We start from the raw sequence: 18,248 nt of genomic DNA, 5'->3' as shown, positions 1-18,248 counted from the left end.
ATAATTTTGATGATTTTGTTGGAGACTCCATAGATTCATACTATTTACTATGGTGGTTCTCTAGCTACACTATCAAATGTTTTTTTGGAAATCTACAAAATCAGGCTATTTCTTAACCACTTCTACAAATAATCCCCTTCTGTTTGCACCATTGCCATGAATCTCCTTCTTGGGGACTGAAGTCCTGCAGTTATCCTGACCTAGGAGAGGTTATACACTGAATCGTGGACCCAATTTGAATTAAATGACTTTGCATTCTGATTGCCCACAATCCTCTACTTGTCACCTCAGACCTCTTGCTTGGACTAGTCCTCACAAATCCATATTTAACCAAGTAAGTAAGCTATTTCCCATTTGTACCCCTAAGACCTCTCTGTTTTCTCATCTTCCATAGGTTTTAAAGGAGCATAGCCAACAGTTTCTTGTTGGTAACCAATTTAGCTGGGCGGATGTCCATCTGCTTGAGGCCATTTTAATGGCAGAAGAGTGCAAGCCTGATATACTCTCCCCATTCCCGCAGTTACAGGTAACTGAATCGCCTGATCTCACCAAGGAACATACACTTATATTCAGACTCTGTTGCCCAATGTAAAGTATTGATGTTTAAGCCCTTGGAGCCACTGCAGCACTTGAGCTCTCATTATTCTCAGTGGTAGATGCTGTGGAAAGAGTCGAGCTGCTCAGGACATTTTCAGCAAAAAAAACCCCTGCATTGAAGCCAAAATGCTTAAGAGAGACGTTTCAATTTTGATGAAGACGGTTTTTTAGAGGGAGACACTCTCATGCACTGGCCTGGGGTGTGGAAGACCCAGGTTCAAGTTGCTCTGACCAACTCAAAGCAGAGCAAGGACTTGAACCTGGGTCTTCTAGGTCCTAGGCTGGTGCCCAAATCACCATGCTGTCACATGCTGTTGCTCCCCAAATTGAAAACAGACATTAACACAATTTCATTTGTGTGAACACCTTAGAAAGGTTACAATCTGGAACAAAACAAATTTTGAAACCTTGAAAGTCGCCACAAAAATGTACGCTCATCCTCTGGCCAGCTCTAGTACTGACCTCTTCTGGAAATCTGGCCACAAATAGCTACCAATTGTTTTGTTTTGTGTGTTTTTTTGCTCATGCAAATTTTTTGTTAAATACATTGTGAATTTTAATCTATGAAGTTGAATGTCATTTCCTTAATCTGAAAGGCTTTTTACTGCTTCTTCTTTTAGGCTTTTAAAGGAAGAATAAGCAACATCCCCACAATTAAGAAATTCTTGCAGCCTGGTAGCCAGAGGAAATCACCAGCAGATGACAAGCACGTTGCACAGGTGAAGAAAATATTCAACATCTAATCACTATGTGGTTACTAAAAATCACTGCACCAACAGTATAGTAGCTCAGCCATGCTCAATATAGCTGTAAACTTCACATAACTCAAACATTTAATGACCTGAGCTATACAGGAAGTCAGATTAGATGATAATGGGCTCTTCTTGGCTTTAGTCTGTGAAACTGGATTTTGAAAGTTTTTAGCAAGACATGTTAAATGCTAGCATGCAGAAACATAACACTTTAAAAATGTCACTGCCATAGCTATAACTAGATTACAATGTATTGTAGACTAGGGTAACTTGTTAAATACTTTTGTAATTGGAAGATACATTTACTTGAAATAAAACACTCATTGCTTTCTGTTGGAGCTCATTTATTAATAACACATGTAGGTTAGTATGCACAGCTGTACCTCTTGAAGTGCTTTAGAAAAGTGGGTGTGCCCGATCCCTGATTCCCTCTCCATTTTCCTACCCGCTGGACCACGCTACCTCCATTAGTATTTCATGGCGGTTGGATTTTGATCACACTGGTGCTCCCAATGACCTTGAAAGCTTTTAATACCTTTTCTGCTGCATGAAGTACTTCCCATACACAAGGAAATATGCTGAGTTCAGAACTCTACAGTAATTCGTATTTTATAAGCAGAAAGGAAAAACCATTTGAATCTCTGAAGTTTTCAAAATTTGGGTTAAACTCTCATTTTAAATGTTTTGTTTGCAAATATGCCAAACTAATTAAATACAACACATGATTGAGTAGCAAAGGGAGCTGGCAGATGTTTATGCTCTTCTTTTACCACATTTCCAGCCCATTATGAGGCAACTCGAAGGGGAGATGAGTGACTGGAGGAACAGCCAGCCATGCTGCATATCATCCTTGACTCCTCACCTTGCCAAGGTGGGCAAGGGGAGGATGTTACTGTTTCCCAATGAGCTCAGTTCCCCACTGCTAGTCCATTTTGAAGAGATGGTGGGTGGAGGGAGAGATGTGATGGCTGCTGGCCTCTGAAGTATTAGTGTCACCAACATCCCTTGAAGAGGGAAGAAGCCAGTGCACGTGTGTCTGGTCAGTTGATCTCCAATTAAGCTTAAGAGGGCACCTGGGGCAGATGAGGGCTGTCTGAACACAGGAGAAACAGAAGGTACAGAAGAGAGTTGCCCTGAGAAAACCTGCAGAAAGCTATGCAGCCCCTCCCTGGAAGGAGGAAGGAATGGGCAGGAAGCAGCAGAGGGCAAAGCCTGCTGAGCTTCCTGAACCAGAGGACCATGGCCTGAGAGTGCTGCAGTCGAAGAGCAGCCAAGGGAGATGCCTGCTGATTCTGAGTGGGAGAGTTGAAGCCAGAGGGGGCTGAAAGCTGAGGGGAGGCATAATGAGATATGCCAGTGCGACACCTGGACATGAGTGTGGGGAGAGATGCTGGAGCTTTCCTTTGTAATAAACTAACCCTGCAAGGGCTATTCCTACTCAGGTTGTTTGGACTATTTCTGGGAACCCTAAGGAAGGTGCACAGGTTATGCTGTGACCCGACACTGGAGAGCACTTGCTACAAGAGGAGATTTCCCTGGGCCTGACAAGAATCATTAATGGATGTATCATTAATGGGTGTAAAGCCATTTAGACAAGCCCAAAGTGCGCTCAGTATCCTTTCAGCAACTACACTTGAGCCTTGGCTAATTTCAATAAGTTCCAGTCTGCCAATGACCTCTTTAATGAGGACAGGGAACATAAAGGGGTTGGTTTTATTTCTTTGCTGGTGATCTTTTCAAGAGGGTTAGATCTGACTGATTACTTTGCTACACTGTTTCCTCTGCATATACAGGAGGGCAGCTAAATATACCATGTAAATAAAATGAAAAAACAAGGACTTTGGGGAGGGGGCTGCTAGCTCCTCTTGCTACTCCAAGGACTAACTTTGTAGCTGTACAAGAGACAAATCTTGTTGATAGACTATGGGCTAGATCCCTAGAGGAATTTAACACCTTTAAACCTCCCCAAAAGCTGCTGCCTAATGCTGGAGGTGCCCTAAATTTCTGCTGGCAAAGTCCTCTAGGTGCCCATTGCTGGATAACACCTAAGCCCTAGGGGGATTCTCAAACTACATCTTCCCTGCCTATATATTCAGATCATCTTCCCAAAACACACCCTGAACAACCTAACTGGGAATGGGCGTGGGTAGTAAGAACCAGTGATCAAGACATTCTCCTGGGATGTGGGTGACCTTTTTTGGAGCAGGGACTAGAATCCAGTTCTCCAGTATCCTAGCCCCTGGGTATTATGGGCTGAATCTTGATCTCCCAGTTGAAGTTGTTCCACTCTGTATCAATAAATTTTCACTGGGTCAGAGAGAGAGATGGACACTGTATCCTGGTGGTCAGGGCACTCCCCTGGGTTGTGGGAGACCCAACTTCAAGTCCTTGCCCCAAAGCAGGCAGAAGTGGGATTTGAAAACAAGGATCTTAGAGACCTAGTAGCTACAATGGGCTGGAGGTTAGGGTGACTGGCATGTGTGTTTTTTTGAGAAATGGCTGACCTGACTTAGGCTCCTAGTTGCAGGAGAGAATGCACAGCTCTGAGTATTGCATGGAAACAAGCAACACCTTAAACCCTTTTCATCCACTGTTCTAATCCAGGGGTTCTCAAACTTCATTACACCACAACCCCCTTCTGACAATAAAAATTACTACATGACCCCACCAAAGCCTGAGCCCACCCAAGCCCCCTCCGCCTTAGGGATGGGGTCCAAAGCGGAAGACCAAGGGCCTCAGCACCAGGCACGAGGCCTGTACCTTGAGTGTAAGAGGGCTTTCCCTTCACCTCCTCCCCTGGTTCCTGTCACGCAGACAAAAAGCAGAAGACCAGAAGTGCTGGCAATGCGATGTTTATTGGGTTTAGTTGTAAGCAAGCATATCCATAGCTCTTCAAGCCCGCAGAGTCTGTTTCTCAGTGTTCCATTCCCAGCTCTGATGCTGCAAAGCATTTACATAGCATCCCCCTTCCCAGCTCTGACACTACAGAGCCTTGCCTGTGTCTCTGTTCCTCATTCCCACCTCCTCCTCCTTAGCAGGCCCAAATGTACGTGCAATGCCACCCCTTACAACTTATGGTCATGTTCCATTTTGAAGGGTCATGAATCTGGGGTGGGAGGGAGGTCTTCCTCCCACCTCTTTTGTATCCCATGGGAGGGGTAAGGAGTGAGGTTGCGTACTGGCCAAGGCCAGGCTTTTCTTGTTTATGTCTGCCCCTTGCTCCCCCCAACACACATCCTCCCTTGCCCTTCCCAGCTGGTTGCTTGACCTTGCCTTGAGATAGGAGTTGAGGCAGTCTGAAAGTGTGCACTCGTATATTATACTCCCACCCTGCCCAGTAACACTGTAGCTGTTCTTATCTGTTCCCATTGTACTAACAAACCCACCTGGCTAGGCAGAAGCAACACACAGTGTCTGTGTTCACAGATATTAGTCTAAGATCTAGGCAAGTCTAAGCCAGCCCTGGCAAACCCATTCAAATGGGGTTGGGACCCACAGTTTGAGAACTGCTGTTCTAACCACATTAAACAAAAAAACACAGTGGTACTAATTATAAAGTCTTCTCAACCAATCTTTCTGAGGAACAGGAGTTCTGCCTTCCTTCCCCTTCCCAGGAACCCCTACTGCATGTGGCGAAGAGGGAGGCACAGTGTTACTGGCACCTCCTCAAATGTTCAAGAAACAAGTAGCAAAGTTGCCCTATGAAGAGCTAGGAAAGGCCAGTCAGTCATCCCTTGAAGCTACAGGGAGAGCTGCAGCCCTCGCTGATCAGCCAGAAGCCAACTACAGTTAGCTGCTGGAAATATCCAGACACTGGTGCGGGAGTGTTATTGTAAAGAGGTGAAGTGAATCCCTGTGCAGCTCCACTCAATTCTGAGAGTCAGCTTCATATCACAACTGCAAACTGGGCATGTTTTGTTTGGAAGTGAGATTTTTAGGACCCAATCCTGCAAAACGTTCAGCATTCTTCAACTTCCATTCATTTCAATAGAAGTTGAGGGCACCTTACTGAATTGGACCCTTAGTAGGTAAAGTGTACACAGCTACCAATCAAAACTCTTCCATTCACAGGTGACACTACAAATAATGGTCTCTGGAGTTTGTTGGTCAACATGAAAGATTAAAAGAGAAACTGCTTTAAATGTTCCATCTTTTATTTGATTACTGGTAACAATTTATACATTCTCTATCCAGTGGAAGAAGATATTTACATGTTTGGAAACAAAATATATTCCAGTGCAATATGGAGCAGAAACATATACCCTCATCTGTTAGTGATTTTGATAAAACACAGTGCATTACATGATCAATATTGACAAGACTTTAGTTTGCATGTTATGTCGAGCTTCTATTGATTACTTGATATTAGAAGCTTCCAAGATTATGGTTTAATACTATACCCCTTTTTAGTTTAGTGACACATCCAAACAAGCTCAAGTTTCAAAGGGGCAGAACATTTCTAACATCCACTGATTTCTTTGTGGTGCTATGCCCCCACAGCACCTCTGGAAAAAAAAAATCCAGCCAATAAATTGCTTAAATGAAAACAATGATACAAACTATCAAAAACCTTCTTGTTTAATTGAAAAAGCTTTCAACATATGAAAGAACTTTGAGGAATTAAATTTCAGATGTATTTGTTAACTTTTACAGTGAAAAAAAACCCAAAAACCAGACAGACATACTTCAAGTACAAATAGCTTGTCTGCTTGTTGAAGGGAAATGATCCTCCTATTTCAGTCCTTAGTTGCTGTTGTCTCTTACAGCAGCAGAAAAACCAATCTCAAAATCATCAAAAGGCTGCATCAAAACACAGAACAAAAGTAAAAAACACAAAGTTTGGGTATGAACAATCAAATAGCATAAAGCCCATTCCTGAATTTGCTATTGGGTACAGATGAAAGAATCTGGAGCCTAAAATCTGTTAAAATACCTCTGGAATCTGGTTCTCCATTGCATTTACCAATTGTATACCAGCATACCTTGGAAGATGTCAGTGAAATTACACCAATATAACACTAGTGAGAATCAGGACTTACGGGTTCTAGAAAGTGCAATCTTATAAATCTTTTGGGCCTGATTCTCCTGTCACCTATAATTGTGTGAATGGAGTTATATCAGAGGTGGGCAAACTATAGCTCGCAGGACCATCCTGCCTGGCCCCTGAGCTCCCGGACGGAGAGGCTAGCCCCCGGCCCCACCCCCACTGTTCCCCCTGCCCTGCAGCTCGCCATGCTGCCAGCGCTCTGGGCGGCGGGGCTGAGCTCCTGCCAGGCAGTGCAGCGGCATGACTAGCTCTGGCATGGTCAGGGGGCGGGGAGGGGGTTGGATAAGGGGCAGAGGACAGGGAATGGTTGGATGGGATGGAAAGGTGGCGGTCAGGGAACGGGGGGGGCGTTGGATGGGGGTGTGGATAGGGGTCGGGGCAGTCAGGGGAGTGGGGGGGGGGGTTGATTGGCGTGTTGGACAGGTGGTGGGATCCCAGGGGGCGGTTAGGGGCGGGGGTCCCGGGAGGGGGCTGTCAAGGGACAAGGAGCGTTGCATGGGTCGGGGTTTCTGAGGGGAGCAGTCAGGGGGTGGGAAGTGGAAGGGGGCAGATAGGGGCCGGGGCCAGGCTGTTTGGGGAGGCACAGCCTTCCCTACCCGGCCCTCCATACAGTTTTGTACCCCCGATGTGGCCCTCGGGCCAAAAAGTTTGCCCACCCCTGAGTTATATGAATATAATTAAGGTATACATGATTGGAGACACCACTCTTTTAAGTTTTGATCCATTAGAGGGAGAGATTTTGAAAACAAAAATACTGAATTGCTTTTCCAGTGTGTTCTAGGTTTCAAAGTTACCAGAATTCTTTCGCATGTTTTAATGATTTCCAGACAAAGTGCTCATGTCCAGGCATAAAGTTCATGTTCTAACTGAAATAGTCTTCACAGTGTTTCAATAAATACAGTAAAAGGCACAGTCCAACACAGAGTTGCTACAAGGAAGATTTAATTAAGAGTGGTGTGAAACGCTTAAGTATCTTTTAACCCTATATGGGTTAAAACAGAGTATTTGGCTGCGTCTGCACTTGGAAATGGAGCCGTTGTTTACAACAGTTAGTTGAAATGATGCTGAACATGGTTTCACCTTATCTACACTTGCAGTTGCACTAGTTCACTTGCAAAGTTTGCTGATAACAGTTGCCAGCAATGGTTCCATTTTGAAACACAGTCTTAGTCTTGACTTGCACTCTGGGTAGCCCCAGTGAATTCAGAGCAGAATTTCATCCAGTATGTTTAGTTTTAGTAGTGAGCTGGTTTAGCCGTACAAAGAGTTCTGTACTAGATGTTAATGAAGACACCATAATTAATCTAAGGGGATTGTTTTATTCATGGCCTGCATGCATGAAATGCAGTTATTGTCAGAAGAGTGACACCAGACTTCCATATTTATTCTCTCAGTGACAACATATACAATTTCTTTTTACAAGTTAAAAAGATATTTCTAAGTATCTTCCCTGCAAATTCAGCCTAGGACCTGAATATCGACCCGAATACTTTCTGCATCTTACATCACTTGACAATACTTTAGCTCCGCCAGAAGTTAAGGGTTTGTGGCAGGAATTACTGGGTGAAATTCTGTGGCTTGTGTTATGATCATAATATTTACTTGGGGCCTTAAAATTTATTAATCCCTACTGAAGATTCTACCATGAGAACCAAGCTGACGGTTTGGTTGATGCGTATCTTTGTTAGCCATGCACAGACACTATAGCTCCGAGAAAGGAGGATATTTTTTATTCTATTGCATGCACCATCAATGAAAGTTCTCACAGCTAAATCATTCAATAAGGATGATGTAAAATGTAGGAAAAAATTGATTTGCACGTTCATCTTGCAGTATGAACAGTTAGAAAAACAATTTACCTGCAAACTGAAAAATGTTTTGCAAGATGGAGTCACAGAGAATAAGTTTGGAATTACTATGGAACCAAATTAGGGAATAAATATAGAAATTGTTCTTTATATGTAAGAATAAAGAACAGCAGCAGAGAATGAAACAGTTGAGTCATCATATGCAGTAATACTGGCCAAAATTTTCAAACCTGGCTACCTAAATCAAGACAACTAAATAAAAGTAGCCTTATTTTCAACGCACCTACATCTTCCATGGACTACAGTGAAATTTGCTCAGAACTTCTGAAAAGCCAGGCCATTTTTCTTTAGGTCACTGAATATGAACTTAAGAGCCCAAATTTAAGTATTCCTGTTTGAAAACTTTGGCACATAATTACCTCACATACTTTTTAAGGCCTTCATCAATACACACTGATACTTAACTGTTAGTATCCTCTTTTCCGAGGCTCCCAATTACTATCAGATGTGCATTTTTTGTGGACAGCTGTCTACTGGAAACTGGACTTCAGCTGTCTACTGGAAACTGGACTTCATGGTCATTTCATTTAGTCCATCTAACAATCACTGGATAGTAACAACTTCAATCACCAAGTTCTTGGATTGGATGTCAACTGGCTACCATTTGAAATAGGCTGAAATCATTGCAGCAGGAACTGAACATAAATATACACACCTACCTTAAACCAGCTATTAGTCCACCCGGAATTAGTTTCTTGGATCTCTTGAACCTCATTCCCATTACAATGGTCAAAATAAAAGCTGAAACTGTAACAGACAAATCAACACCATATTTACTGTTTTCCCCAACACTATTCATCAGTGGAATTTTCAAGATTGTGGTTACTTATCAAAGGACTACCAAATACACCTTTCACTACCTTCTGCTGTGAAACTTTATGTGATAGAACTCTCCCTGGTCTAACAGCATATTGCACCAAGCTACATGTTTGGCCTAATGGATAAAGCATCAGACTAGAACTCAGGAGACCTGGGTTCTTGTCCTGGCTCAGTCACTAGATTGTTAGTTAACACTTGGCAATTCCTTGTGCCTCAGTTTCCCCATCTGTAAAATGGGGGTAATGATGCTTACCTCCTTTGTCGAGTATTTTGAGATCTAGAGATGGAACAACTGTGCACTGTTAATTTAACCTACAGTCCCCAAAATCTTTCAAAATACAGTACTCTGATTTTCTCAGCTGTAAGTAACATTTCTAAATATAGAAACATGCAGAATCTTACTTTGCAGACACTCGTAACACTGTCAAACAGTGTGAATTATTCCGCTACATTTGCATGCAAAGAGCAATTAGGAGAGTTGTATAAGCCACTACACATTGTACCAGTTGACTGACACTGCCTCACAAATCCCCACATCATATAGCTCCTTTCCCAACCCCCAGTTTCAGGAACCTATAAATGCTAAGGCTAATCTCTGCTTTCAATAAAAAAAAGTTAAGTCTTTTAGTTGCAAAGTTTGCCTTGAAAATATAAACAGCTGCTTGTCACATATTTTCCCTAAAGAACATTGCTATTGATAGGTTTCAGAGTAACAGCCGTGTTAGTCTGTATTCGCAAAAAGAAAAGGAGTACTTGTGGCACCCTAGAGACTAACCAATTTATTTGAACATGAGCTTTCGTGAGCTACAGCTCACTTCTATTCTCACTGCTATTGATGTGGCCTATGATATGGCCCCAGGCTCTTTGGTTCACAAGGTGGGGGGGGGGGGCAGACCTGACACCAATTCTTGGCTGTGAGAGGCAGTGCCATCTGAGTTGCCACTAATGGCATCAGGGGAGCCAAAAGTTCCAGCCCAGCTAGTTCCTCTGACATTGGCCAATGCCACACATTGGCCTAAAAGAGATGGGATAGCTCAGTAGTGTGATAGGGTATCTGATGCAGTGTAATACAGGTTCTAACCCCAACTCCAACACTGGCATAATTAAGGCTACTGGGGGAATCATACAATGTTCCTACCACTCTTTCCCCATCTGTAAAATGGAAATGCCAGTGAATCCTTAACTGTCCATCATAGGGGTTTTTGATACATTAGTAGAATGCTATATGAATGGAAAGATTCACCAGAAAATACAGACAGCTATTTGGGAGGGTGGGGGGAGATGAAGAACTATCACTTGAAATAATTTTTAAGTGTCGGCAAGAACATGGGTCTCACCATAGGCAGCAGGCCTCTACTTCTCCTGCAGCTGGCAGTGAAGCTAAATTCCTCCTCTTTTATTATGGAGCAACCCAAAGTATCCCTTTCCAGAACCCACAAGCCAGCCCTATGCACAGCAGTGTAGTCACAGTGGACAAGAATTTGCTTGGGAAGGGAGCATAAACTTATTCTTTAGGCTCATCCCACAATACTAAGACAAGTTCTGACAGCTACATACAGATCATAAAATTCCACTCACTAAGCATACACTCACTGAGCAATGAAGCAAAAGTGATTTCTAATCACCGCTTTTCTTTTATGCTCCCATAATCTGACCTCAGGCATGTGCCTCAGCAAAAACAAGACTGCTCCATCACATGAGCTTCGCCTGTAGCCCTGAATATACTTACCACCATTCCAGGTTAAAAAGTGTGTCCATTTCATAAAGGCTCTACTGACCAGGCACCCATGCCTGGATTATTCAAGAATGCTGAGACACCTTGGGTCCAATTTTCATAGGTGCTGAGCACCCCCAGCTCCAAGTGAAGCCAATGGGAGCTGTAGGCGCTCAGCCACCTAAGAAAAGTCAGGCTTCAGGCGTCTCAAATTCGGCACTCAAAAACGATGGACTATTTCTGAATATTTAGGCCTAAATTCTCACAACTGCTCCAGTCATAGAAATCTGAATTCAAGAGTTCAAGGAAGTCAGAACATAGTCTACAATGTATTTATAAAAACACTGAAGATGGAAACTCATGTTCTCTGTCAGCTCTGTGTTCTTGTGAAATCAGGCCCAGTATCCAGCCTGCCTGACTCACGAAGGACATCTCCCCCCCCACCCCTCCATAGTCTCTGCTTGAACCAAAACCAATCAGAAGAAAGACTTACAAAAAGCAATGAGAAGGTAGCGAAAGACACACCTAAACCCCTCTGGAACAAGGGTGACAGGATTAAGGCAACTCTCCTAGCCTCAATTGCATCGAGAATAGAACAGGGAGGCATCTCTATTAACATACAGAATAGACAACAGAGATTCGAAGGTAAGAACTGCACTGAACTCTGGGACCAGAAAAGCAGGGAAGCACTGCATGATGGGGTATCTCTCCTCCAGATGTTAATGAACCCACGCCTGCACACACCCAGCTCAGTAGTTATTAGACGAATTCTTGTAATAAATCCTTTATTGGTATCCAAAATACTGAAGCTGCCTACTTGCATTGTGAGCTCCCTCGAAGAAACACCACCCATAGCCAGGAATGATCAGTTCCTATTGTCCAGCCTGAACAAACAACATTGGTATACTCCCTTGAGCCACCAGTTTACCCATAAACAAATCTAGTGTTCTCCCTTGAACCATCGTCATTTCCCTACAAAAACCCCTACCCACGCTCAAATAAGGGTTCTGATGCCTGGATCCAAAATCTGCATCAGTTCTATTGGGACTTCATCTTCTCCTCACTGACTGTGCTGGGGGCTCTGCCTGTCTCCAGCACTCTGGACCCTCAGCTACCACCACCACCTGGGAACCCTGACCGGTTCAAGCTTCACAGAGTGGTGAGAACCCAATTCTCTCTCTGCTGGGTTTTTTTGTTTTTTTTTCTATTCTAGGTATAGCTTTCTAACCCTGACTTGTGTGATCAGTTATAGTTTTCTAAACCTGACTTTTGTAATGAAATTTAAGAAATTTAAGATAGATTTAATACTGTAACTGTTTTGTTTGTTTGGCTCTCCTTGTATGGTTATTACTTGGCAATAAATAACTTTTATGATTAAGCTGGTTGCTTCCCCCCCACTACAACGTGTGGCATATGAGGGTGTCAGCCTGGAAGTGCTGTTCGACCCAGCCTGCTGAGTCCAGGGACATAAGGGGTCAGCTTGGGAGTGCTGATAGACCCAGTCCGCTCAGATGCGCTCTGTTAATGTATGTGTGTGTGTGTTCAGCTGGTTCTGGGGCAGGAGGAACCCAGTTCTGGGGAACCTAGGTCCTTGCAGGAGAGCTCCATTGGGAGGGAACTTGCAGCAGGGAGAAGTAGAGCTCTGGATGAAAACACAAGCAGTACATTGATAGAATTACAGAATACCCCACCCCAAAGAGTTACCCTCATAAATGAACATACCCCAAAGTAACGGGCAAATCTGGTAACACACGCCTTTCGTGTTTGTATGGCATAATTTCCCATACATGTAAAAAGTAAGAGTGCTACTATCCTGGTTTCCTAGCAAAGCATTACCCAGGGGCAGGCAACCTATGGCACGTGTGCCAAAGCGGCACGCGAGCTGATTTTCAGTGGCACTCACAATGCCTGGGTCCTGGCCACCAGTCCGGGGGGCTCTGCATTTTAATTTAACTTTAAATGAAGCTTCTTAAACATTTTCCCTTATCTACTTTACATACAACAATAGTTTAGTTATATATTATAGACTTATATAAAGAGACCTTCTAAAAACGTTAAAATGTATTGCTGTCATGCGAAACCTTAAATTAGAGTGAATAAACAAAGACTTGGCACACCACTTCTGAAAGGCTGCTGACCCCTGCATTACCATTTATTATAGGATACCCTTGTTACAATCAGAGTTGGAGATGGAGATAGTTGTGACTATTGTTTTTTAGGCCTAGATCCTGTAAAAACTTATGCACATGCTTAGCTTTATCAGACCTACATCATCTTATTGAGCTCCAGAGTCACTAGGGCTGTTGCCATGCACAAAGTTAAACATGCATGTAGGTTTTTGCAGGCTCAGACCTTTGCAAGCAGTCAAAAACAATTTTTTAAAAAAAAATCTAACAGTAGAAGAGAGTTTTTAAAATACACCTCTACCTCAATATAACGTGACCTGATATAACACAAATTCGGATATAATGCGGTAAAGCAGCGCTCCGAGGGGGCGGGGCTGCGCGCTCCGGTGGATCAAAGCAAGTTCGATGTAATGCAGTTTCACCTATAACGCGCTAAGATTTTTTGGCTCCCGAGGACAGCGTTATATCAGGGTAGAGGTGTATACGTAAAGAGAACATTTACCTGCCTGCAGCATTGTTGTAGCCTTGTTAGTTCCAGGATATGAGACAAGATAGGTGAGATAACCCTTAATTGCCCACTTCATTTTAAGTGGCCTCCTGCAGCATGTGCAGCTTAGAAACTCTGGTTACCTTCCCCAGACTTGAAGAAGAACTCCATGGAGCTTGAAAGCTTGTACCGTCCACCAACAGAAGTTGGTCGAACATCTGTCATATCCTATTACCTGTATTTTGTATGTATAAAGCCTCCAACTTTAAAAGACTAAATTGAAACAAAGTGTCTAACTAGTTAAACTGTCAGGAAGACTGAGGTGTCATACGATGCAAAAAATTAAACAGAATATGTATTTTGAACAGTCTTTCATTAATGTAAAAGTCTATTTTAAAACCGTACACATTTTAATACTTACAAAATGATATCTTCACATCTCTGGAGTCATGTGTTACACAAAACGCTCCATAACCAGACACCAAACCAAAGAAGAGACCAGCAGCCAAAGAGACTATACTTCCTGCAGCAAACCATTTAAAGGAATATGAAAATGAAAACGTGAGGAACAACTGAAAAAAATAGACTACAGAATACCTTATTATTATTATTAGACAATTTACTGTATACTTTGCTGCTACAACTAAAATCTGAGATGAACTGGAGTTTTCCCACATTTTGGCTACGAATTACTCTGGAAAAGAATAATTTTTACTATGTAATTTTCAAAGAGTAGGTCTTGTATAACAGCCTGATAAGTCTGGCCAAGTTGACAGGGAGAAGGGCAAATACAAAGAAGAAACCATTGAAAAGATGCAAGAATAGAATGGTCTCCTGTGTGTCACCCATTAAAAGAACTGCTAAAATGAAAATAAAATAAATAAATAAATAAAAGTCCCAATGCTGGGTATTGTGAAGTCCATACACCAGATTCTCTATTGCGTTCTGTTTTAGGGTATGTCTACACTAGAAACACTACGGCGCTGTGCCTATGTAGGGTAGACACTTACTACAGAGACAAAAGGGATTCTTCCATCACTACAGAACAGTGATCCCCAAACCTTTTACCTCGTGCCGCCCCTTACCCCATCCATACTCCCCCACCTGGGGCAGGGAGCAGGGTCGCGGCTCCAGGAGGGGAGGGACGTGGACAGGGGTAAGGGGGCCAAGGCCGGGACCACAGCTGGGTGAGGGAGCGGAGCCCTGGGTGCCCACGCTGCTTCCTGCAGCTCCCATTGGCTGGGAATGGCGAACCGCGGCCACTGGGAGCTGCAGGCAGCCATGCCTGTGGACAGTCAACGTAAACAAACTGTCTCACAGCCCACCAGCGGATTACCCTGATGGGCCGCAGGTTGCCCACCACTTATCTAGACAGCAGATGCAGTAATTCTTTCCTGACTTGGTCTGAACTACTTGTCAGGATCTGACTTGTAGCCATTTACACTAGCGTGAAGTGGATTTAAAATACCATCATTCTGGTTTAGGAGCAATTTATCCCCTTTGCATTGGTGTAAATGACTTCACAAGGTGTAAGGCAGTAGAGAATCAATCCCTCCATTTCCAAATCCTGCCACCCCCACATTTACCTTTGCGAGTATATCCTACAACACCGCCAAGAGCCACCACTGCCGCATAACAAAAACCAATCCAGTCAATAGCCATGATCACAACTCTAAAAAAAAGACAACAAATTGCAACAATGAAGGACAAATTCTGCTTTAAAAATAGTTTTCCTGTTTAGGATTATGAAGTGCTATCCATGAGGATCCCAAACAATAATAAATAATAAGTTACAAATTTCAGTATTGTGGCAATATTCAAAATGTGCTTAAACTGGCTGACCCACCGACAACAATTCCAGGCCCCACAGCTGAACAGTCAATGGGCCCCTGGTCCTCCTGATGTGTGAGCAGTGCTGCGCTGCTGGCCCTGCCAGAGGCAACTAGCGGGAGGGACACAAATGGGGGCACCAGCTAAGAAGGGGGACACGTGACACCCCCACGTGACCCCTCCTGCATGACCTCCTATGTGACTTTTCCCCACCCTGCCCCCAGCTTGGGGCCCTCGCGCTCTCCCCGTCCCCTCCTCCCCATACCATGTTAGCTGAGCATGGTGCTCTGTCCTCCTGCTGTGCCGGCCCGGCTCCCCCTGGCTGTTCGGCTGCTCTTCTGGTAGCCAGGCTCCGGAGCCACTCCTGGATGCTGCCCGGTGCAGCACAGCAGCTGCCTGGGAGAGCTCCTGGCTGCGGCAGCAGCAGGCCACCCCCGCCCCGGGCTCAGGGCTCAGCTTCTGGTGACCGTGGGCCTGTGACCCAGGGCTCCCCTGCCCTCCCCGGCATGCTCAGAGTTGGCTCCTGTCCCCAGAAGCTGACCCTGGGCAGGGAGAGGGCTGCTGCTGTTGCCGTTCCCTGCCTTGCCCAGGCTCAGCCTCTGGGAACAGGAGCTGACTCTGAGCATGCCAGGAAGGGCTCCAGCTCTCTCGGTCACTGTCCCTAGACAAGCTGAGCCCCCGCTGCACTGCACTGGGCAGCGTGGCTGAAAGAAGAGAGGCTCTGGCCCTGCCTCTTCCATTCCAGCTCTGGCCCTGTCCTTCCACTCCCCAGCTGGGGCTGGCTGCGGTCGACAAGTTGCCCAAGCGGGCATCTGGGGAGGGCAGGTGGGTGGCCGACCTTCCTGTCTCCCCACCCCAGCGTCGCCTCTGAGCCCTGCAGCCTGCCTGGGTGATTCAAAAGGGCTCAGGGCTCCTGACCACTGCCACAGTGGCAGCAGCGGCGGCCAGGGGCCCCGGGCCCTTTTAAATCGCCCGGGACCCTGAGCAATTGTCCCCTTTGGGCAGGCCTGACTGTGTGATCTTTTTACTGTAATTCTTGTTCCTTCTCACATCTTCCTAGCTGTCTATGCCCTTTTACCTTACACATTGTAGCATATCTAAAATTAGGCTCCAGTCCTTCAGAGACTTATGCGCATGAGCAAGTCCTTGCCAAGATTAGGGCCTTAGAAGCTACAGGCAGTAAACTGACTGGGGTAGGGAGCTCGCTCTCTCAGGCACAGGGAGGGGAACAAGCAATCTCTCCATGAGTAAAATGGCGACAATGATACTGACCTTTTTACCGCATGATATAAAAACATGTTTTGAGCTCTGCTGATGAAAAGTGCTAGTGTTATACCAGAGCTAGGTATTATTACTGGCCTGTCCCTTCTGCAAAGTTCCTTGCACACTTTTGGGTGCTATACAAATAAGTAATATAATTCACCAAATACAGAACTACAAATAATGGAGTGTTACATTAAAAATCCCATAGTAAAAACATTAAATGTGTAAAAAAAAAATCACGCAAAAGTTTGCTATTCCTATGTAGATAAAATCTCCCCCCTTCCCAACCAAAGAGCTAGCCTCCTCCTTTCTGCTCATTCCTTTCTCCATCTGCCTTGGGTTGTGTCCTGGGAAGGGAGGTTTTCTAGATCTTAAATGTTAAAAAACAAAACACAGAGTAGGCAGGGAGAGAGTTGATCAAGCACGTGTTATGATTTAACCACCAACATTATGACTGCACTTATTTTGACCCTCGAGATACGCACTAGAGGCCTACAAACCCCGCAGGTAGAGACATGGTTTGAAGAGGGTACAATCTAGGGCTCCTCGTCCTGCAATGAGTTCCACACAGGCACACCTTTGCCCCAGCACAGAGCACCAAAGCTGCCAAGATCTGTCCTGTGGTCCGCCGGCCTAGAGCTCACTACCCAAAGGCCCCATCACGCCAACTCTGAAGCGGCGACTAGCTTTACAGGGTGACAAGCAGTCCCAGTTATGATCAATAACTTGGCACCAACATAGCAGGTCACTTTCCTTTTCATGTTGCATCCCATCTTCCAGCTGTAATCTGGCCTAGGCACTTCACCAAGCAGTAAGGCCAGAACTAAGTGGGAGTGAGAGGGGGTTGTTCAAGTCCAGTGGTGTTTGACCTGTCGGCACTAGAGAGGGGGACACAAGTGCGCACACTCTAGAAGGGGGTGAACCCGAAAGCAGCCCCGCTCCGCGCTGGTTAGGGTGCTCTGGTAACCACGCAGACCAATACTGCCCGCCTCAGCCTGCTGCGTAGGCCTGGCGAGACCCTGCTCTGCCCCGTGCAAACGGGGGTGTGGCCGGGGCCGCTCTCAGGCACAGCTGGGTGGTGGAGAGGGCAGCCCCCCCCCTTTCCGTGCCCTCCCAGGGAATGTCAAAGCGCTGGCGCAAGGCGGGGGTCGCGCTTTGCAGACCCCGCAGGGCTGCAGCTGAGAACCCGGCTCTGGCCCCGCGGGAACTTCCACCATCGCGCGCGCGGGGAGTGGCGGGAGGGAGGCTCTGACCAGCGGGGGATCCCGGGGGACAAGCTGGGCACCTCTCCCCGCACACCTCGCGCTTGCCTCCGCAGGGCATTAGCAGCTGCGCGTTCATGTCCTCTCCCGAGTCCCGGCGAAGGACTGCAGCTCCTCCCGTCCCGTCCGTTCCTCTGCAGAGACACCGACACCGGCTGCCCCCAAGCCAGGCGTCCGGGCTCCTTGGTGGAAAGGGGGAAGCGCCCCTGCAGGCCGGCCGAGCCCAGGAGCCCTTTGTACCTGAACAGACCTCCCCGGCTCCAGCCTCCAACGCCCTCTGCACTCTCCTCCGCGCGCCTCCTGCTGCTGCTGCTGAGCCGGAGCCCCTGCCTGAGGGAGGGCCCCGGGGCGTGCGCCGGAGCGGCCCTGCTTACAACGCTTCCAAGCCCCGCACTTGCTTCCTCTCTGTGGACGCCGCATCGTAACACACGGGCGTACTGCCCCCTCATGGGAAACGTAGGGTATTGCCAGGCCCACAGCACC

At 45.8% G+C, this 18,248-nt stretch overlaps 2 protein-coding genes across 5 annotated transcripts in view; one reads left to right on the top strand and one right to left on the bottom strand.

Moving 5' to 3' along the window:
* LOC140908652 (glutathione S-transferase-like) overlaps nt 1-5,594 on the top strand; it is a 27,015-nt gene extending 21,421 nt beyond the window's left edge. For both annotated transcript variants that reach the window (XM_073336238.1, XM_073336237.1), the window contains 2 exons: nt 395-526; nt 1,218-5,594. In XM_073336238.1, the coding sequence (XP_073192339.1) occupies nt 395-526; nt 1,218-1,340 (255 nt within the window). In that variant the 3' untranslated portion in view covers nt 1,341-5,594. The remainder of the gene's footprint in view (nt 1-394; nt 527-1,217) is intronic.
* Nucleotides 5,486-18,248, bottom strand: TMEM14A (transmembrane protein 14A). 3 transcript variants are annotated; one of them, XM_073336239.1, is made up of 5 exons: nt 18,006-18,248; nt 14,997-15,082; nt 13,832-13,933; nt 8,924-9,011; nt 5,486-6,149 (listed from the first exon to the last, which is right to left on the bottom strand). In XM_073336239.1, the coding sequence occupies exons 1-5, from the start codon at nt 18,212-18,214 to the stop codon at nt 6,110-6,112; spliced, it is 525 nt and encodes a 174-aa protein (XP_073192340.1). In that variant the 5' UTR covers nt 18,215-18,248; the 3' UTR covers nt 5,486-6,109. The 3 variants fall into 3 exon arrangements, with proteins under 3 accessions (XP_073192340.1, XP_073192341.1, XP_073192343.1); XM_073336240.1 differs by lacking the exon at nt 18,006-18,248 and adding an exon at nt 17,803-17,999; XM_073336242.1 differs by lacking the exon at nt 18,006-18,248 and adding an exon at nt 17,814-17,999.

Source organism: Lepidochelys kempii, chromosome 3, assembly GCF_965140265.1.
Source record: "Lepidochelys kempii isolate rLepKem1 chromosome 3, rLepKem1.hap2, whole genome shotgun sequence".
Lineage (NCBI taxonomy): Eukaryota > Metazoa > Chordata > Testudines > Cheloniidae > Lepidochelys > Lepidochelys kempii.
Note: the sequence above shows the minus strand (reverse complement) of the source record. Positions and strands in the feature narration are given on the sequence as shown.